This window comes from Cucurbita pepo, chromosome LG01 (assembly GCF_002806865.2).
Source record: "Cucurbita pepo subsp. pepo cultivar mu-cu-16 chromosome LG01, ASM280686v2, whole genome shotgun sequence".
NCBI lineage: Eukaryota > Viridiplantae > Streptophyta > Magnoliopsida > Cucurbitales > Cucurbitaceae > Cucurbita > Cucurbita pepo.
Genome location: NC_036638.1, coordinates 2,602,771 through 2,623,326, shown reverse-complemented (window position 1 = coordinate 2,623,326; position 20,556 = coordinate 2,602,771). Strand labels below are relative to the sequence as shown.

The 20,556-nt window shown below is 37.2% G+C and overlaps 4 protein-coding genes and 1 non-coding gene across 12 annotated transcripts; 2 read left to right on the top strand and 3 right to left on the bottom strand.

The window, feature by feature from the left end:
• Positions 1–286: 286 nt before the first annotated feature.
• LOC111781071 lies at positions 287–6,429 on the bottom strand. 3 transcript variants are annotated; one of them, XM_023661482.1, is made up of 5 exons: positions 5,878–6,071; positions 5,546–5,795; positions 4,167–5,352; positions 1,798–2,706; positions 287–495 (listed from the first exon to the last, which is right to left on the bottom strand). In XM_023661482.1, the coding sequence occupies exons 4-5, from the start codon at positions 2,656–2,658 to the stop codon at positions 409–411; spliced, it is 948 nt and encodes a 315-aa protein (XP_023517250.1). In that variant the 5' UTR covers positions 2,659–2,706; positions 4,167–5,352; positions 5,546–5,795; positions 5,878–6,071; the 3' UTR covers positions 287–408. The 3 variants fall into 3 exon arrangements, with proteins under 3 accessions (XP_023517250.1, XP_023517259.1, XP_023517266.1); XM_023661491.1 differs by having other exon boundaries at positions 4,167–5,795; XM_023661498.1 differs by lacking the exons at positions 4,167–5,352; positions 5,546–5,795; positions 5,878–6,071 and adding an exon at positions 6,414–6,429.
• On the bottom strand, positions 6,415–8,578 carry LOC111781085. 6 transcript variants are annotated; one of them, XM_023661511.1, is made up of 4 exons: positions 8,428–8,578; positions 7,972–8,329; positions 7,640–7,889; positions 6,415–7,446 (listed from the first exon to the last, which is right to left on the bottom strand). In XM_023661511.1, exons 3-4 carry the CDS (start codon positions 7,823–7,825, stop codon positions 7,195–7,197), a joined length of 438 nt encoding a protein of 145 aa, XP_023517279.1. In that variant the 5' UTR covers positions 7,826–7,889; positions 7,972–8,329; positions 8,428–8,578; the 3' UTR covers positions 6,415–7,194. The 6 variants fall into 6 exon arrangements, with proteins under 6 accessions (XP_023517279.1, XP_023517288.1, XP_023517313.1 ...); XM_023661520.1 differs by having other exon boundaries at positions 7,972–8,300; XM_023661545.1 differs by having other exon boundaries at positions 7,972–8,036.
• Positions 8,579–8,750: 172 nt separating this feature from the next.
• LOC111777802 lies at positions 8,751–11,999 on the top strand. Its single transcript, XM_023657523.1, has 7 exons — positions 8,751–9,122; positions 9,422–9,479; positions 9,580–9,660; positions 9,776–9,811; positions 9,923–10,162; positions 10,243–10,384; positions 11,032–11,999. The coding sequence occupies exons 1-7, from the start codon at positions 8,935–8,937 to the stop codon at positions 11,517–11,519; spliced, it is 1,233 nt and encodes a 410-aa protein (XP_023513291.1). The 5' UTR covers positions 8,751–8,934; the 3' UTR covers positions 11,520–11,999.
• Positions 12,000–15,621: 3,622 nt separating this feature from the next.
• LOC111802574 (B3 domain-containing protein Os01g0234100-like) lies at positions 15,622–19,991 on the top strand (the record flags this gene model as incomplete). The annotated part of the gene is made up of 8 exons (XM_023686999.1): positions 15,622–15,783; positions 15,877–15,963; positions 17,593–17,627; positions 17,698–17,860; positions 17,943–18,149; positions 18,564–18,623; positions 18,832–18,922; positions 18,999–19,991. Coding segments are annotated over 8 exons (1,611 nt in total), but the record flags the coding sequence as incomplete, so codon positions are not given.
• Positions 19,992–20,046: 55 nt separating this feature from the next.
• On the bottom strand, positions 20,047–20,118 carry TRNAT-UGU. The gene has a single exon. It is a non-coding gene; the product is annotated as a tRNA-Thr (tRNA).
• Between the last annotated feature and the right edge of the window lie 438 nt (positions 20,119–20,556).

Genomic DNA, 20,556 nt, shown 5'->3' with positions numbered 1-20,556 from the left:
TTTAGTAGAGAGAGGTTTCCACAACATTGAAAGGAATGCTTCACTCTCGTCCTCTCCAACCGATGTAGAATCTCACACAACGAAACAAGACAATCCAATGGTTCTAACTCGAAATCAACTCAATCAAACCACGAACTATCGAAGATGAACCAACGTAGACAAGATTTATAATTTGAATCCGATAACAAAGTTGCCAAAATATAAAAAGAATAAAGGTTTGAGATTCTCCCAATTCTTTTTGTTTTAAAATTTGGGAATCAAAAGGCATTGCTTTTGAAGGACTTCNTTTTTTTTTTTTTTTTTTTTTTTTTTGTGTACATTTTTCTTCTTCCTCTCAAAATCATTCATTCCATCTCTGTTGACATTAAAAGACCAGAGATAGAGAGTGAAGAAAATAAGTAAGAACAATCATAAGCTGAACCCATCAAATCCACATTGCTTCGAAGTCAACGACTGATTCCTTGGACTTATCACTATCGAGCAATCCACCGACACCTGTCGTACACAACCATAAACAAAACCTCGTACAAAATCACAAGAACAAAATGAACTTAACACGATAAAACTTGATCATGCAATATAAACTGAGTAATGATTAGTAGTTGAGTTTGACATTTTCTTTAAGAAAAAAATATATATTTTCATGATTTTCATTATTCCTCGACATGATTCAATGGTAAAATAGGAATATACTTATATTTAAAAAGGAGTACGAGAATTTGAATCTTCGATTAAAAAGAAAAAAAAAAGGTTAAAACTAATTAAACACAATGGGTATGTAAAAAAAGGTGATATTATTATTATTATTATATTAGGTAGATAAAATAGGGACAAGACATGATGAGTAAAAGGATAAAGTAAATAGGTTAAATAAAATATTTATAAAAAAAATAATAAAAACTCCCAAATGTGAAAGGGTTGAAAAAAACAAAGCAGTTTTATTCGGTCGGTGTGGCCCCCACCATTTTGTCGTAAAGCAACTAAGCGGCACCGTTTTCTTCGACGGCGGTTTCCCAATGTTTTATCACTTTGACTTTTTAATACTTTTTTTTATTTTAATTTTATTCTTTTCAAATAATAATATTATTTTTTTTACGGAAGAAAAACAAAATGTAAATATGATTAATAAATATATACACATATATATATATATTTAAAAAAACAAGAATAAAAATTATTGAATTTAAAAGAAAAAATCACAATTATTCTTGTCTATTTTTTTTGGGATTGAGAATTATTTTGTATTAGCTAATTGCCTCAAAAAATACTTTTACATCATCATTTTTTAAGTTACTTAATTACTTGGGTTTGAATTAAATTAATTTTGAATTTTATTTTTTTAGGGAAAACTTTATTTTTCTTAATTAAAAATACATGTTAGTTGAGCTATCGACATATATGATTTCTATATGGATAATTCAAAGTATTAAATTAATAAATTGAAGCTTTTTTTTTTTTAATAAATAATAATAAATCCTTAAAACACACTGCCCCTACTATTATTAGCGCGGCTTCCTAACTCACATTTATTTTTTCTATTAAAATATTATACCATTTTAATTTAATTATAAAACTTTAATCCACTAATTTATGGATCATAAAATATAAACTATACTTTTTTTTTTAAATAAATTAAATAAATAGGAAGCACAAATTTGATAGACTAAATGTTAAAATTATAATTTTAAAACTTAAAAAAGTTAAAATAAAAAAAAAATAAATAAATAAATAAAAAAGCGAAGCGGGAGGAAAATGCGTGCAAAAGAAGACGAGAAATGGGAAGAAAAAGGAACTGACCTGAACGCCGGGGGAATCGAACTCCAATACGCGGATCCTGGCGCCAACTTCGCCCAAAACCCTCAGTTCCACTCGATCGTTCAACGACGCGTCTCTGATCAAATCGGCGGCGTCTGCCTGAAGGAGATTCACTCGATCGACGGCGATCATTGCCTCCACTTCTCTCTGGCTGTGCGCCTCTTGGTAAAATCCAGGCACTATTGCTTTTCCTAGCGGAATCCCGCGGTACATCACTGTGAACCTTGAATTCCCGTATTTGATTCCGACCTTGTTTGGATTCACTGCCGTGAACAGCAATCGAATGTTGAGCGATAGCGCTGCGGAGGTCGTTGTTGTTGTCGGCGTCGGCGTTGTCACGGTCTGTGAATCGGCGGAGGATAAGGAGAAGAGATTCGGAGTGGTTATCCCCATATATTGAACACCGACTCGCTGGAGATCGAATTGAGGCTTCTTAGGCTTGACAGCGAGAACGACGACGAGGACGATCGCGAGAGCGAGGAGAGCGATGAAGGAGAAGAGGAGGCAGAGGCAGCAGCAACAGCCTCGGAAGGAAGCCGATGAGGAAGACGACGTCGTGTCGTAACCAAAATGCTGCCGACGAGATAACGGTGGCGACGAGGGCGGAGACGGAAAGCGAGCATTCTGAGACTCGGAATTCGGCCTGGACGGTGGCATTGAAGGAAGAGGAGAACGGTGAGTGTCGTGTTGGACATTAAAGGGAGCTCTTGACGGTGGCGGTGGAAGAGGACGGTGATTGTTGTTGCTTGCAACCGCTCTTACTCTCGACGGTGGCGGTGGAAGAGGACGTTGCAGGGGGTTATTGCGGGAGTTCACATTAGGCCGTGACGTCATCTCCTCCATGGTTGATTAAGCTCTGGTCTTCCTGTTTCAGTGAATCCTTCGGGTTTTCTAGACAGGGAAAGAGACAGAGAGAGAGAGAGCTTGCAGTGAGAATGTGCGTGGCTTTGGATACTTTGCTTAATGCTCAACTAAAGCCACATTGTGTCAAAAGTAAAAGTTTCTGACTCTATCTTCTATTTCCCCTTTTTTTTTTTCTTGTTCATAATTACCTCAAACAAAAATACTTAACAATTTCTTTCTATTATTGAGCTCAAATTTGATGCAAATTTGGTTTTAATTAGTTAAAAAGCACTTTATCTAAAGATAATCAAGAGCATTGCAACTATCCCATATGATCAATAAACTGAAGCTTATAAAGTAAGGTGCTGTAGTACTACCATATTTAGCTGAACATGCTCTTCCTAAGAAAACAATAATTCATAGAGCATTAACTACCGGACCTTTAGTTAAAGAGATGAGTTCAATTCATGATGGTCACCTAGAATTTAGCATCCCGAGATGTTTCCTTCTCAAGCAAATATAGTAGGGTTTGACAAATTAGTCGAGGTGGGCGCTAACAAGTCCAAGCGCATCCCGGGATGTTTCCTTGTTAAGCAAATATAGTAGGGTTAGGCAGATTAGTCGAGGTGGGCACTAACAAGACCAAGCGCATCCCGGGATGTTTTCTTGTCAAGCAAATATAGTAGGGTCAGGCAGATTAGTTGAGGTCGGCGCTAACAAGTCCAAGCGCATCCCGAGTGTTTCTTTGTTAAGCAAATATAGTAGGGTTAGACAGATTAGTTGAGGTGGATGCTAATAGGTCCAAGCGCATCCTAAGACGTTTTCTTGTCAAGCAAATATAGTAGGATTAGGTAGATTAGTCAAGGTGGGCGCTAACAGGTCCAAGCGCATTCCAGGGTGTTTCCTTGTCAAGCAAATATAGTAAGGTTAGGTAGATTAGTCGAGGTGGACACTAACAGGTCCAAGCGCATTTCATGTTTCCTTGTCAAGCAAATATAGTAGGGTTAGGTAGATTAGTCAAGGTGGACGCTAACCGGACCAATCTTTCATGGATATCAAAAAGGGAAAAAAGAAGCTAAAGTAAATGGAATAAATTAATCCAAGAATGTGTCATTCAATATCTTGATTCAATCTTGAGTGATGGTTAATCAAAAGTTTATAAAGGTCAATTACAACTAATCTTCAATAAATCCAAGCAAAAAGAAAAAGAAAAAGAAAAAGACGAATAATATTCAATAGAGAAAGAGATGGCCACATAAGTATGTTCTGTTCTGATGTCATGAACTGAAACCAGGGGGGATTTTACTAAGTCATGGTCGAGACAAACTTAGTGACTAAGCATCCTACCAATTCTATGAAAGCTGTGAAAAAGTAACAAGAGTGTGTGGAACCCATTGGTACGACTTTAGAACACAAAACAATATTTTTAAAAAGCAAGAAGAATAAAACTAGTATCACAAATCAGGACAGATTCAAACACAAAAGCATAGGGCTAAATATGTACTTACTTCTTCTACTGCACAGCTTCGGGTTTGGACTTGCAACATTGGCTTCAGATTTTTCGGGTTCCTCGCCTCTGCGCCCATTGTCTTCGACAGCGTCGAGCATGTAGTCTATCATGTCATCCTCCCCAGCGTTAATATCTTCCACATTAACCTTGTCCTCGTTGTTGGTTCACGTGTACATTGTCTATCATGTTGTCCTCTCCAACATTAATATCTTCCATGTTATCATTATACTCGTTGCTACACCGAGTACATCGTCTATCATGTCATCCGCCCCAACATTAATATCTTCCACACCATCCTCATCCTCGTTATTGCAATGCAGAGCACATCGTCTATTATGTCATCCTCCCCGACGTTAATATCTTCCACATTATCCTTGTCCTCGTTATTGCTACCCCAAGTACATCATCTATCATGTTGCCTTCCTCAACTTAATATCTTCCACATCATCCTCATCCTCGTTGTTGCAACGCCGAGTACATCGTATATTATGTCGTCCACCCCAACGTTAATATCTTCCACATTATCCTTGTCCTCATTGTTGCTACCCCGTGTACATCATCTATTACATTGTCCTCCCCAACTTAGTATCTTCCACATCATCCTCATCTTCGTTGTTGCAACGCCGAGTACATCGTATATTATGCCGTCCACCCCAATGTTAATATCTTCCACATTATCCTTGTCCTCATTGTTGCTACCCCGATTACGTCATCTATCATGTTGTCCCCCCCAACTTAGTATCTTCCACATCATCCTCATCTTCGTTGTTGCAACACCGAGTACATCGTCTATTATGTCGTCCTCCCCAATGTTTTCCACATTATCCTTCTCATTGTTGCTACCCCGAGTACATCATCTATCATGTTGTCCTTCCCAACTTAATATTTTCCACATCATCCTAATCCTCGTTGCTACACAGGTACATCGTCTATTATTTCATCCTCCCCAACTTTAATATCTTCCACATCATCCTCGTCTTTTTCGTTGCTACCACCTGGGATGTTCCAATTCTGTCCATGGTTTCCTGCAATTTCCATACATCACTATGTCCTTTTCTTGCCCTCCTTGCATTTTGCCACCTCCCGAACTCCACCTGCTCAACATTTGCAACATACTGTTCTCCTATCTGTTCCTGATACTCATACAACTCCTCTCTTTTGGAGGCTTCCAATTCCATAAAAGCCTGAAATGCATTTTTGTAATGCAACAAGTGGATGGACAAACATTTATGTTGACAACATGCAACTAAATATCCAGTTTATATTCCCAATGACACCATCAACAAGCAACCATCCACCACAAAAGAAATTATAAAACAGAACTTTGAGACCAAACCATCATGGATATGATAAAATATAGAAGTACATGAAAATTACCATCCTAGATGCTCTTTTATTTCCATCCAATCTAAACGATCCGCTCTGCCGCAAAAGATTTTGTTTCCCATCGTTCTGGCAGACTGCATCACTCCCAGATGTTTCTTCCTGAGACTTCCTTGCATCCTTTCCTTTGGCTTCTTCATTTATCTCCTCCATCAATGCTCGAAAGTTATCTTGCTTCATTTCTAAGTTTACCAACCAATCGTTTCCTTGCAGCCAATCGTTTATACTCCGAAGTGGTTAATTTCTAATTTTAGCAACAAAACCCCGAGATCAGGCTTAAAAAATGTTAAGAACACCCCAGAAAGAAATCAATTTCCAAGCCACACCTTACAACGGCAGATGATAACCGCCGCTTAGTAGGAGTCTGGTTTTCAGCATCGTTCATTTACGCCTGAAGCATAACACTCGAGTTATCGATACAATCATCAACGAAAAGAATTCATAAGGTTTTCAGCATAAATTTCTAAAATGATGCAATCAAAATTAAAACCAAGCTTCATGAGGCAGAAACATCGTTTCATCTAACAAACTAGTCCATGTCCACGNCAAGCAAAAAGAAAAAGAAAAAGAAAAAGACGAATAATATTCAATAGAGAAAGAGATGGCCACATAAGTATGTTCTGTTCTGATGTCATGAACTGAAACCAGGGGGGATTTTACTAAGTCATGGTCGAGACAAACTTAGTGACTAAGCATCCTACCAATTCTATGAAAGCTGTGAAAAAGTAACAAGAGTGTGTGGAACCCATTGGTACGACTTTAGAACACAAAACAATATTTTTAAAAAGCAAGAAGAATAAAACTAGTATCACAAATCAGGACAGATTCAAACACAAAAGCATAGGGCTAAATATGTACTTACTTCTTCTACTGCACAGCTTCGGGTTTGGACTTGCAACATTGGCTTCAGATTTTTCGGGTTCCTCGCCTCTGCGCCCATTGTCTTCGACAGCGTCGAGCATGTAGTCTATCATGTCATCCTCCCCAGCGTTAATATCTTCCACATTAACCTTGTCCTCGTTGTTGGTTCACGTGTACATTGTCTATCATGTTGTCCTCTCCAACATTAATATCTTCCATGTTATCATTATACTCGTTGCTACACCGAGTACATCGTCTATCATGTCATCCGCCCCAACATTAATATCTTCCACACCATCCTCATCCTCGTTATTGCAATGCAGAGCACATCGTCTATTATGTCATCCTCCCCGACGTTAATATCTTCCACATTATCCTTGTCCTCGTTATTGCTACCCCAAGTACATCATCTATCATGTTGCCTTCCTCAACTTAATATCTTCCACATCATCCTCATCCTCGTTGTTGCAACGCCGAGTACATCGTATATTATGCCGTCCACCCCAATGTTAATATCTTCCACATTATCCTTGTCCTCATTGTTGCTACCCCGATTACGTCATCTATCATGTTGTCCCCCCCAACTTAGTATCTTCCACATCATCCTCATCTTCGTTGTTGCAACACCGAGTACATCGTCTATTATGTCGTCCTCCCCAATGTTTTCCACATTATCCTTCTCATTGTTGCTACCCCGAGTACATCATCTATCATGTTGTCCTTCCCAACTTAATATTTTCCACATCATCCTAATCCTCGTTGCTACACAGGTACATCGTCTATTATTTCATCCTCCCCAACTTTAATATCTTCCACATCATCCTCGTCTTTTTCGTTGCTACCACCTGGGATGTTCCAATTCTGTCCATGGTTTCCTGCAATTTCCATACATCACTATGTCCTTTTCTTGCCCTCCTTGCATTTTGCCACCTCCCGAACTCCACCTGCTCAACATTTGCAACATACTGTTCTCCTATCTGTTCCTGATACTCATACAACTCCTCTCTTTTGGAGGCTTCCAATTCCATAAAAGCCTGAAATGCATTTTTGTAATGCAACAAGTGGATGGACAAACATTTATGTTGACAACATGCAACTAAATATCCAGTTTATATTCCCAATGACACCATCAACAAGCAACCATCCACCACAAAAGAAATTATAAAACAGAACTTTGAGACCAAACCATCATGGATATGATAAAATATAGAAGTACATGAAAATTACCATCCTAGATGCTCTTTTATTTCCATCCAATCTAAACGATCCGCTCTGCCGCAAAAGATTTTGTTTCCCATCGTTCTGGCAGACTGCATCACTCCCAGATGTTTCTTCCTGAGACTTCCTTGCATCCTTTCCTTTGGCTTCTTCATTTATCTCCTCCATCAATGCTCGAAAGTTATCTTGCTTCATTTCTAAGTTTACCAACCAATCGTTTCCTTGCAGCCAATCGTTTATACTCCGAAGTGGTTAATTTCTAATTTTAGCAACAAAACCCCGAGATCAGGCTTAAAAAATGTTAAGAACACCCCAGAAAGAAATCAATTTCCAAGCCACACCTTACAACGGCAGATGATAACCGCCGCTTAGTAGGAGTCTGGTTTTCAGCATCGTTCATTTACGCCTGAAGCATAACACTCGAGTTATCGATACAATCATCAACGAAAAGAATTCATAAGGTTTTCAGCATAAATTTCTAAAATGATGCAATCAAAATTAAAACCAAGCTTCATGAGGCAGAAACATCGTTTCATCTAACAAACTAGTCCATGTCCACGAAAACAACACTAAAAAGCATCACGACTAGAGAAAGATAGAACGATCATAAAACAAACTAGTCCATTAGTTGCGAAGTTTCTCCGAAGTCCGCGAGGATCACAAAGTAGTTCTGTAATGTGAAACACCATCAATGCATCACTGAACAAGCGAAAAAAAGAAAAAACATAACGAAGAAAGAATCCAACAGAGAGAAGAACAAGAAGACGAAGACGAAGACGAAGAAGAAGAAGAAGGACCTCCCGGTGTTGACCTTGAAGCTCATGAATCTCCTTGCAAAGATCCTCCTCCGTGTTCTCATGGCAGCGGCGTTACTTCTCATGGGAAGAAATGTGGTATGGAACTCTGAACTGAGAGGAAGAAGAAAGCGGGAGGCTTCCCGGTGCTTCGTCTCTGCTTCGCGCAAAACACTTCCAAAAACGGTGCCGTTTTTCATATACTCCAATGGACCCACAAATTAGTCGTGGCATTAACAAGTGGGCCCCACTACCAGAAGAAGAGAGAGAAGAAACCGATTTTGCCCGGTCCAACCACCACATATACAGTTCATCGATTTAATATTAACAAACAACGCCCACCGCGAATCCGCCATTACGGCTCTTCCTCATCCACGTGCTACCCATATCTCACGATCGGATTTCGATTGTCCTAAAAATTCAATCCTCCGCCTTCACCTCAACCGTCCCATTCAATTGAAATCGCCGTCTCTGTGCGTACTGTGTACCGGTTCCAAATTCTAAGCCGCGATGTTGAGCGGCGGTGTCGGCGGTGGAAGCGTTTACTGGGGTACGAGGAACGAGCCCAGGATTTGTAGAGGGGTTGTCGTTCTCTTCGCTTGGGTTTCGATTCAGCATCGCCACTTGGATAAGTTCGTCCAGCTTTACGCCTCGCTTGGATGGAATTCCCTTGTTTGTTATGCTGATTTTCTCAATATGTGAGTTCTTCTTTCTTGTTCTTCGTTAATACTCTTCATCGTATGAGGATTTGGGTATTAGGGTCATGGATGTTTTAGTCTGTCTTCTTCATCTGGGTTCTTCGGTTCTTGAATTGCGAAAACGTTTTCCCATCTAGTTATGAACAGAATTTGAGGGGTTTTCGTTTTCTGTGTTGAAATTTGGTGTTCGTTTGGGAAAGAATTGGACCTGACCTGAAATTCCCATTTCATTTGGATTTGTTCTTAAATGGTTTATGTTTAACAAATTGTTCTGTTCCTGCTGACCGTAATACGTTCAGATTTGATCCTGAAAGAGCTACATCACTGGCATTTCTTGTTCTTAATGAGCTCGTTGAGGTCAGTAGCATTTCTCTCTTATTTTGTATGGCTTTTGATTCGATGAATTCCTCAATGGCTACGATTTTGTAACGATATGGTTTAAATTATTTCTCTACAGGAGCTAAGAATGAAGCTGCGTCCTGTAGTTTTTGTAGGTCTAAGTGGTGCATCAAAGGCTTGTATGTGCAGAGTTTTGCAGGTGACTTAGTTCACTTACAGAGAATTCTCCATCTAATGCTTAAATTTTCCGTTGAATATGTAACTTTGATGCAACTACTACCGTGTTAATGAATGAATTGCTGCATAAATTGCAGATCATTGAGGGAAGATGTGGCAGTCCACTTTACATGGTTAGCTTTTCATTAGTTTATATTCTTCAAGTCTCTCTTTAAACAATGCTGCATTGTGTTATTAATTCGGTTTCGAATGATATTTTCGTCGCCTTTCTTTTTACTGTGAAGGCGGAATGTCGAATGATCAGAGCTTGTGTTTCTGGGCACATCTATGATTCCAGTCCCATAGAGCTTATAAGTGACTTGGGCGCTCGATTTGCCATACATCCTGCTGTTCTAAAAGTGCCCGGATCGTCACAACTCATCTCCTGGCTTGCTAAAGGCGTCTCTTCTGGTCTTGATGCTCTATATCTTACTAGATTTGATTCACAGCGCGATGAGTATTGGCGAACACTGTGTTCATCTGTTGTAAGCTTCCTAATTTATTTTTTAGCTTCCTGAACTTTGTTTCATATTCCGAAGTTAATAAGTTCTCTTGCTTTTCTTAGAATATTGGTGCTCCATTTCTCATTATGTGCTCTGAAAAGGACGATCGTGCTCCGTATAAAGTTATCTGTGATTTCACCAAGAGTATTCAAGAATTAGGGGCTGATGTTCAGTTGGTAAAATTCAAAGACTCCCCACACTTAGGTTTGTCTCAAACTTATGTTTACTTTGTAGAACTTTCATGTAGAACAAAGGCATAGTTTAAGTTCTCTTGACTACCATGTCTATGAAGGTTATTGATAACTGTGAGATCTCACATCGGTTGGAGAGGAGAACAAAACATTCCTTGTAAGGGTGTGGAAACCTCTTCCTAGCAAACGCGTTTTAAAACCTTGAGGGGAAGCCTTTGAAGGAAAAGCCCAAAGAGGTCAGGTTTGAGCTGTTACAAATGATATCAAAGCCATTCACCAGGCGGTGTGCCAGCAAGAACGCTGGGCCCCAAGAGGGATGGATTGTGAGATCCCACATCAGTTGGAGAGGAGAACGAAGCATTCCTTATAAGGGTGGTGTGGAAACCTCTCTCTAGCAGACGCGTTTTAAAATCTTGAGGGGAAGCCCTTGAAGGAAAAGCTCAAAGAGGATAATATCTACCATCGGTGGGTTTTGGCTGTTACAATAACCGAAGAACTTGCCTGTTTTATATGATTGGTCGTGCTTTTTCCTTATTAGCCCATAGAAATTTGTAGTTTGATGTTTAATTTCCTTTGTAAATCTCGAGTTCAACGTGCATAAACAAGATTTGAATGAGAGATTCTAGCAGCTTGTCTGATGTGATATCTATTTCATGTCAGGTCATTACAAAAATTACCCAGCTCAATATAGAGCTGCTGTGACCATATTTCTTGAGAAGGCATCATCAGTTTACTCCCACAAAATCCCACAATTTAAAGGAGAAAGAAGAGGAATGGAAGGCGATGGAATGCCTGAATTGATATGTGACCTTCAGAATGCAGCAGTTAATTCAAACCAGAGTTTTCGAAGAGTCGCAGTCGGGCCAAGTGATCATTTCTTCTTGCCAAGCTCAGCAGATTCCCAGGACGGTCGGGAGCATCATCCTCCCATGCCTGATCAGAAAGAAAGAATATCTCCACTTTCAAGCCCCCAAGGAATCAGTGCACACAGCGTACTCGGCCAGTTCCTCTTCGACGTTTGTGTGCCCAAAAATGTTGAAGGTTGGGACATCAAGTTCCACGGCTCTCTGAACGGGCAACCACTTGCTTCAGCTCGCAGGCACTCTCCCTTCCCCGGTACAAAGCTTATCCGTCGCTCTAGACTGTGAAAAACTGGGGTTTTAGCTGTGAGTTTATTATCGTCTAACCTATAGCCTACCACATCTAGTTCAAATACTAGCCAGAGAATCCCTCCCTTGTGATATTATTAGCAATATTAGGAGGTTGTACCTCTGTGGGGACGAAAGGGTGGCTCAGCGTCGTCGTCGTATCCTCGAGCACTGGTAAAATTGTACGTATGAATCACACAGAGGTCTTGCACTATATGCAAAGACGTAGAAGTTTCAGACTGCTCTATGGAGCGATAGGTTGCGACGACAGGCTCGGAAATAGGTTAGAGAAGTGTTGTATGATGATGATGATGATACACAGTAGCAGGGTTTTTTGTTGATAGAGTTTAGTGTAGAGAAGGAAGTGTAAAAAGAGAACCTCCACTCCACTCCACTCTGTTGACAGAACTGTTAGTTGGAAGTTTGAATAATGTATATATTCATTTGAACGACACGAGACAAGTTTTGGAGTGGTTTTGATAATGGTATTAATCTAATTTGAACTTAAATTCTAAGACCTTTAAACTACATCTTAAATGACTTTCACGTCAGAAATCTCAATACGAATATAACTTGCATGTTCGGTTTAGGTTCGGTAGAAAAAAGTGAAATATCAATAAAAATAGAGAGGTTTATGCTCCGTGAAACATAGAAAGAAGTNTTTTTTTGTAAGTTTTAGTTTTTGACGATGTTTGAACTCGATTATTTATTCTTGTTGTGATTGACTAAAAATTATAAGAAAAATATTTTAGTAGAGATGGATTAAGAGTCTACCACTATTGTGAGGAAACTAAGTGAAATGAAGTTGTGTAGGCAAAGTTATGAAAAATACAATAGAGAGATTTAGAAGGTAGAAATGAATGAAATATTAATAAAAATAGATAGAGGTTTNAAAAAAAGTGAAATATTAATAAAAAAAAATACAATAGAGAGATTTAGAAGGTAGAAATGAATGAAATATTAATAAAAATAGATAGAGGTTTAGAGAGATTTAGACATAATAGAAAGAAGTAAAATATTTGGACACTGAAATATTAGTAAAAATAGAGAGACTTGAAATTATTTAGGTAAAGTAGAAAGAAGTGAAATATTAGTAAAAAATGGAGAGGTTTAGACACAGAAATATTAGTAAAAATAGAGAGATTTAGGTATGGTAGAAAAAAGTGAAATTATTTAGGTAGAGTAGAAAGAAATGAAATATTAGTAAAAATTGAGAGGTTTAGACAGAGTAGAAAGAAGTGAAATATTAGTAAAAATAGAAATGTTTATCACCCTGAAATATTAGTAAAAATAGAGAGATTTAGGTTGGTAGAAAGAATGAAATATCAGTAAAAATAGAGAAATTTATGTAAATAGAAAGAAGAAAGAAGTGAAATATTAGTAAAAATACAGAGAGATTTAGGTATTGTAAAAAGAAGTGAAATATTAGTAAAAATAAAAGTAAAAATACAAAGATTTAGGATTTAGGTACCGTAGAAAGAAGTGAAATATTAGTAAAAATACAGAGAGATCTAGAGAGAGAAAAGAAGTGAAATATTAGTAAAAATACAGAGAGATCTAGAGAGATTTAGGTACCATAAAAAGAAGTGAAATATTAGTAAAAATAAAAGTAAAAATACAGAGATTTAGGATTTAGGTACAGTAGAAAGAAGTGAAATATTAGTAAAAAATAGAGAGGTTTATTAGCATGAGTAAAAAAAAAATAGAGAAATTTAAATAAAAAGAAGTGAAATATCAGTACAAATACATATAGAAATGAGTGAAATATTAGTAAAAAATATAATAGAGTGGTTTAGAGAAAGAAGTGAAAAATATTAGTAAAAAATATAATAGAGTGATTTGGAGAAAGGAGTGGAATATTAGTAAAAATAGAGAGATTTAGGTACAGTAAAAAGAGTGAAATATTAGTAAAAAATATAATAGAGTGGTTTAGAGAAAGAAGTGAAAAATATTAGTAAAAAATATAATAGAGAGATTTGGAGAAAGGAGTGGAATATTAGTAAAAATAGAGAGATTTAGGTACAGTAAAAAGAGTGAAATATTAGTAAAAATAGAAAAGTTTAAAATAGAGAAGTTTAGAAGAAAGAAGTAAAAACACAGTATCAGGTTCCTATAACGGTTTAGAAAAAATATAGTATCAGTTCCTATAAATAGAAACACATGAAATATTAGTAAAAATAGAGAGATTTAGACACAACACAGTATAAACATTCTTATAAATAGAAAAAATAGAGAGATTTAGACAAAAACAGTGTATCAAGTTCCTACAAATATAAACACATGAATATTAGTAAAAATAAAGAGGTAAAGAAACACGGGATCATAGTTCCTATAAATAGAAAATAGAGAGGTTTAAACACAATAGAGAAAAACCGATCAAGATTCTTATAAATACAAAATCGAGCATTAGACACAGTAAGGCTCCTATAAATAAAAAAATATAGAATCCTTTAGTTCCTATAAATAGAAACACGTGAAAATATTACTAAAAAGAAAAGAAAAGGAAGTCGTTTAGTTCCTATAAATAGAAACACGTGGAAATATTACTAAAAAGAAAAGAAAAGAAAGTCGTTTAGTTCCTATAAATAGAAACATGTGAAATATTAGTAAAAACAGGAGAAGTTTAGATACAGAAGAAAAAATACATGATCAGTATTCCTATAAACAGAAGATAAAGAAATACGTGATGTAACTAGAAACACTGAGATATTACTAAAAACAGAGAAGTTTAGACACATAAGAAAAAACACATGATCAGGATTCCTATAAACAGAAGAAAAGCACATAGAAACACACAATCAGAGTCAGAGGTTTAGTTCTTATAAATAGAAACACTGAAATATTACTAAAAACAGAGGAGAAACACACAATCAGAGTCAGAGGTTTAGTTCTTATAAATAGAAACACTGAAATATTACTAAAAACAGAGGAGATTAGACACAGAAGAGAAGAAAAGCACATGATCAGGATTCCTATAAACAGAAAATAAAGAAACACAAACACAATAACAAAATAGAAAGAAACACAGAGAAGAGAAGTTTAGACACATAAAAAAACACATGATCAGATTCTTATGAACAAAAATAAAGAAACATATGATCAAGTCAGACGTTCAGTTCCTATAAATAGAAACACTTAAATATTACTAAAAACAGAGGAGTTTAAACACAAGAAAAAACACAAGATCACTATTTCTATAAAGAGAAAATAAAGAAACACAGACACATTAGAAAGAAACACAAGTTTAGACACAGAAGAAAAAACACACGATCAAGATTCCTAGGAACAGTAGAAAGTAGAAAGAAATAAGAAAAAACACATGATCAGATTCTTATAAACAGAAAATAAAGAAACACATTATTGAAGTTTAGTTCCTATAAATAAAAACACTTAAATATTACTAAAAACAGAGNTAAAATAAGGTTTAGGAACAAACTTATAATTTAAGTTTGTAGAATTTGATTGAGGAGTAAAGAAAAGTGTATATTCTAAAATTAAAACGCGTCTCCTTTCCATTTATCTCTTTAAATCCTTGATTGAGAAGCATGAATGAAGTGGAGATTAAAGAGGAATCTAGAAAATAAACAAACACAGACACAATAGAAAGAAACACAAGTTTAGACACAGAAGAAAAAACACATGATCAGGATTCCTGTAAACAGAAAATAAAGAAACACAGACACACATGATCAGGATTTCTATAAACAGAAAATAAAGAAACACAGAATCAGTTATTATAAGTAGAAAATAGAGAGATATAGAAAATAGAGAGATTTAGATACGGTAAGATCAATTTTCATAAATCCAAATACAAACACCTAAAATATTAGTAAAAATAGAGAAATTTATATAGAACAGTAAAAAGAAACAGAAACAGAGTACCGATACATAGAAGAGAAGAACTCTAATAGATATCAGATAATACCTGAAACAAAATATAACAAGATTTAAATATTATTTTGGTCTCACCTTAATCTTTCACTCATTAAGCATAAATTTCATATATGAACGAAATTGTAAAAAAAAATGTTGAGAGATTGGTGTCATTGTTGAGTTCCGTCATACGATTTCTCCATTCCTGCCCGTTGGATGCGAATAATGATCTCGAAACGGAGTGACCAGTAGCACTGACCAGGCCGTTCGTTGTCTTGGAATAGTGCGAACAAGTGGGTCCCCTTACTTCATATTCATTTCATCCTCCTCCATATCAATACTCATTCTTCAGAAGAATCACACAGAAATTTCCGCCCCTTCCTCTCCCAAGGTCCATTTTCCTCTGTTCTCTTTCTTCTCTGTTTTGCATTTCGGATTCTGCCTGTTCTAAGCTTTCATTTTCTTTGTGTTTCCCTTTTCTAAGATGAATCGTGGTAGACCAAGGAAGGAGAAGCTGTTTAGGAGAAAATCTTGGGCCTCAATAACACCACCGGGTACCAGTTATGGTCAAGTGAGTGATACCCAGTTCACAGTTTCTCTCTGTTTCTGTATGCTCTGTTCTCTTCTGGGTCGCTGTTGTTCTGATCAGAAATGGAGTTTGTTCTGATTTTAATAATACCTAATGGAATGTTTGCCTTTAAACTTTGTTCTGAAGAACCTTTTTAAGATGTTGTTGTCATTTTCAAGCCCCATGAAGTGTGTGATGGTGTTTGAAAATGATAACTCTGACATGCAGACGAATTGGTTGTAATAATGCCTGTAAGGCTAGAGATGGCACATGCAAGTGCTCCACTTGAGTCAATCTATGAATTTGAGCTGCTGGGATGCATGAACTTGTGTCCGACTTCTAGTTGAAGTTTTGGAATAGATAGCAGCTTAATTTTCTCTTCTTTGGTGTTAGTGATGACATGACTGATTCAATTTTGCTTGGATTTGTGATGCATGTTTGTTTCTCTCTTTTCTCATCTTTCCTTTATACTTTATACATGCAAAGCTCACCGCTAACAGATATTGTTCTCTTTGGGCTTTTCCTTTCGGACTTCCACGTCTCCTAGGGAAAGGTTTCCAGACAGTGGGCGATGGAGGAGAATGAAGCATTCTTTTAAGGGTGTGGAAACCTCTCCCTAGCAAACTCGTTTTAAAAACTTTGACATGCACTAGCCATCTCAGTCTCGTACTGACTTCCAGGTGAACTTTGATTGACATGCACTAGCAATCTCAGTCTTGTACTGACTTCCAAGTGAACTTTGATTGACATGCACTAGCAATCTCAGTCTTGTACTGACTTCCAAGTGAACTTTGATTGACATGCACTAGCAATCTCAGTCTTGTACTGACTTCCAAGTGAACTTTGATTGACATGCACTAGCAATCTCAGTCTTGTACTGACTTCCAAGTGAACTTTGATTGACATGCACTAGCAATCTCAGTCTTGTACTGACTTCCAAGTGAACTTTGATTGACATGCACTAGCAATCTCAGTCTTGTACTGACTTCCAAGTGAACTTTGATTGACATGCACTAGCAATCTCAGTCTTGTACTGACTTCCAAGTGAACTTTGATTGACATGCACTAGCAATCTCAGTCTCGTACTGACTTCCAAGTGAACTTTGATTGACATGCACTAGCAATCTCAGTCTTGTACTGACTTCCAAGTGAATTTTGATTGACATGCACTGGTTTTCTTGTCTTGTACCATGGGATTCTTCAATCTTCTTAATCAATGATGATTTTGTTTGAATGCATCTTTGGTGAGTCAAGCCATCCATGTCTGGGGCTTATAATCACTCTTCGTTTATCATGCAACGGCCTAAGCCCACCGTTAACAACAGATATTGTCCTCTTTGGGCTTTCTCTTTCGGGTTTCCCTTCAAGGCTTTTAAAACGCGTCTACTAAGGAGAGGTTTCTACACCCTTATAAAGAATGCTTCGTTCTCCTCCCCAACTGATGTGGGATCTCACATGCAATCTCTCCATGGAATCCATTCCTTCTAGACCGCTATAATTTTTTGAAATCGATGCTCCTTTTTGCATCTATATCAGATTTATATCTTCCATCTGGAATATTCTTGCATTTTATGATATCTACCTTTTTCATGTGATTTTATACTGAACAAAGTTTGCAAAATTCTTGATCAGGAAGCGGCGGTTCAAAGCTTTTCACTCCCTAGAAGGTACGAGGTCCCATTACAATTATATGCATGCAGCTATGTTTGAATCTTATCTTATGTCGTTTACTTGTAGTGTAAAATTCAAAAGAACGACCATTGATAGCATATACAATGATCGCCAATCTCGTTCCATTGTTATGGCACAAGCAAAGGAGGTTCAAGCAAAACTGCCCCCTGGTTTTCCCAGTTTTATTAAGGTTATGCTCCCATCACATATCACCGGAGGATTTTGGCTGGTAAGCTGACTTGCTATTAACTTGTATCCAAAATGTAGATTACTACAGCGAATCCTTTGACATTTGCGCGTTGTGGCCGCAGGGTCTTCCAAGGGGATTCTGTGATAGCCATTTGCCAAGGCAGGATACTGCAATGATCTTACAAGATGAAAATGGAATGGCATATCAAACAAAGTATCTATCTGAAAAAACAGGGTTGAGTGCTGGATGGAGAGGTTTCTCACTGGCTCACAACTTACAGCAAGGAGATGTTCTAGTTTTCCATTTGGTTATGCCTAACAAGTTTATGGTAACTGTTCCTCTAACTTCATTTGATTTTTCTTATCAATTGTTTTGCACCTTCCATAACTGGTCGAGTAGTAGGTGTCGAAGTTGAATGTTAGGAAACGTTGAACTTCGATGAAGATCTTGATAACATAATAGTTAATATTAGCTTAAGTTCTTCAGTTGGGTTGAGTTGAGTGATGATTTAACATGGTATCAGAGCAAACCGGTTAGTATTCAAACCCGTTTAATATTGATATATAAGATTAAATTTATCATAACTCATCATCCTAAGCTTATGGGTGGAGAGATGATTCGATAAAATAGGTCGCTACGAAGAAAACTTGGGATCAGTCATTCGGGTGCCAACTTTTTTACTCGGTTTTTGAGATTTAAGTGTTTTAGATCTCTCGTGGTCGTTTGTCCCTGCTGTTTTTAGGTTTACATTGTGAGATCCAATGCTGTAGCTGAGGATGGTGGTGCTCCAGGCTTTGAACCGGTTAGTATTCAAACCCGTTTAATATTGATGTAAGATTAAATTTATCATAACTCATCATCCTAAGCTTATGGGTGGAGAGATGATTTGATAAAATAGGTCGCTACGAAGAAAACTTAGGATCAGTCATTCGGGTGCCAACTTTTTTACTCGGTTTATGCGATTTAAGTGTTTTAAATCTCTCGTGGTCGTCTGTCCCTGCTGTTTTTAGGTTTACATTGTGAGATCCAATGCTGCTGTAGCTGAGGATGGTGGTGCTCCAGGCTTTGAACGTAGGGCCTACAATAAACAAACACCTCTTTGTAAGTTTTGTTTTATACTTCTATATTTGGGACAATACGAGCTCTCCGTGCTGATAGATTTCGTTCAACGATGTAGATGGCAAAGAAAATGTTCCTTATATGAAGGAGAAACAAATGGCCCTTGACAATGTAAATGGCAAAGAGGCAGACATCCATCCCGTGAAAAATGAAGAAGACGACAATCCCGTCTCCCTTGCAATAGATATCCATAAAGATCACGGGCAAACAAGTGGTCCTGTGCATAAAGATACTGAGATGATGCCTGTGCTAGAAGAGTCTGAAAACAACAGAAACAGTTTTGGTTCCAACTCTATGAACGGAATTCAATTATCGAACTATACTCCAGATTTCGACAAAGTGAAGAGTTTGAATGATTTCATCATTTCAGTCAATGGCTTGGTCATCGACTCCGAGTTCTCCAGTCACTTTAGAGCGAAATACTTCGAGCTATGCTCTAGTCAGAAAGCATTTCTTCACGCGCATATCCTCGAGGGTCTGAACTACAAACTTGTTTCAGGAATTATATCAGAGACCATCAACATAGCTGATGCCATTAGAGCATGCAAGGTTGGCATCACCTCACAAGAACATTATACTACTTGGGACAAAAGTCTGACAGCCTTTGAAGGTCTAGGAATGAACGTAGCGTTTCTTCGATCTCGAATCTATCGATTACTGACTCTCTCAATAAAAATAGAGATGAAAAGAAAAATGGAGCTGAAACGGGACTCAACACAGGAGGAAATACGAACGCTCGTAGCGAAAATCATGGAAGCAAGAGCAGCTGTAAAGCAACTAGAAGCTGAAATTCAGTGTCTAGAGAACACTGATGGTGGGAATATGGAGGCATTGTTCAAGGAAGTGGCCAGCGCCCCTTGGTAGTGGAATGGATGATGTACAAATTGCAGAGAAGGTTCTTCCTAGGTGTGAACAGTAGGTTTATTTTGTGCTGTTATGTTTCAAACCTTTTGCCAGAACTTTTTTGAAGTTTCGTTTCATGTTGACTTTGGATATTTTCTGTGTCTGTTTCTCTCTTTGGTTGAAATAAAAATTAGTTGTGAAACAAAAATGGAGTATTTATTGTGAAAATTCCAAAAAAAAAAAAAAAAAAAAAAAAAAAAATTTGCCCCCATGCAGGATCGAACTACAGACCTTCAGTTTACAAGACTGACGCTCTACCACTGAGCTATAGGGGCATCTTGCTATTCATGGTGAATAAAACAAAATTATATTAGACACGTCATCATCCACGTAGGCATAGCATACCAATTTTAAATGTGGTAAAATATGGTGGAATGAAAAATATCATAAAATGCTTAAGAAAAAGTAAGTATAAATATGGTCAATAGTATTGGGTCAAATAAATTAATTCATAGTAAAAAAACTAAATAAATTGACGGGTTGTTTTTTTACGATAATAATATATTTACTAGTTGAATTATGCTCATAAAAATATCAATTTTGCACGGACATAAATTATTCTGACAAAGACGACTACCCGACCTTATTACATAAGGTTGCTTAAGTAACCTTATATATTAAATCTTAAATGAGGTGGTCATCGTGACTTGAGTACATTTTTTCTAGATCTTTTATTATTTACCTCTCTCTAGTAGACGCATTTTAAAATTGTG

Coding starts and splice junctions, on each gene's coding strand:
- LOC111781085 (XM_023661511.1), bottom strand. CDS start 7,825: ATGAAGCAAGATAACTTTCGAGCATTGATGGAGGAGATAAATGAAGAA. Junction 7,447..7,639: donor ATAAAAGAGCATCTAGGATG/GTAATTTTCATG, acceptor AATGCATTTCAG/GCTTTTATGGAATTGGAAGC.
- LOC111781071 (XM_023661498.1), bottom strand. CDS start 2,658: ATGGAGGAGATGACGTCACGGCCTAATGTGAACTCCCGCAATAACCCC. Junction 496..1,797: donor TCGATTCCCCCGGCGTTCAG/GTCAGTTCCTTT, acceptor TGTGTACGACAG/GTGTCGGTGGATTGCTCGAT.
- LOC111777802 (XM_023657523.1), top strand. CDS start 8,935: ATGTTGAGCGGCGGTGTCGGCGGTGGAAGCGTTTACTGGGGTACGAGG. Junction 9,812..9,922: donor GTGGCAGTCCACTTTACATG/GTTAGCTTTTCA, acceptor TTTACTGTGAAG/GCGGAATGTCGAATGATCAG. Junction 10,163..10,242: donor GAACACTGTGTTCATCTGTT/GTAAGCTTCCTA, acceptor TGCTTTTCTTAG/AATATTGGTGCTCCATTTCT.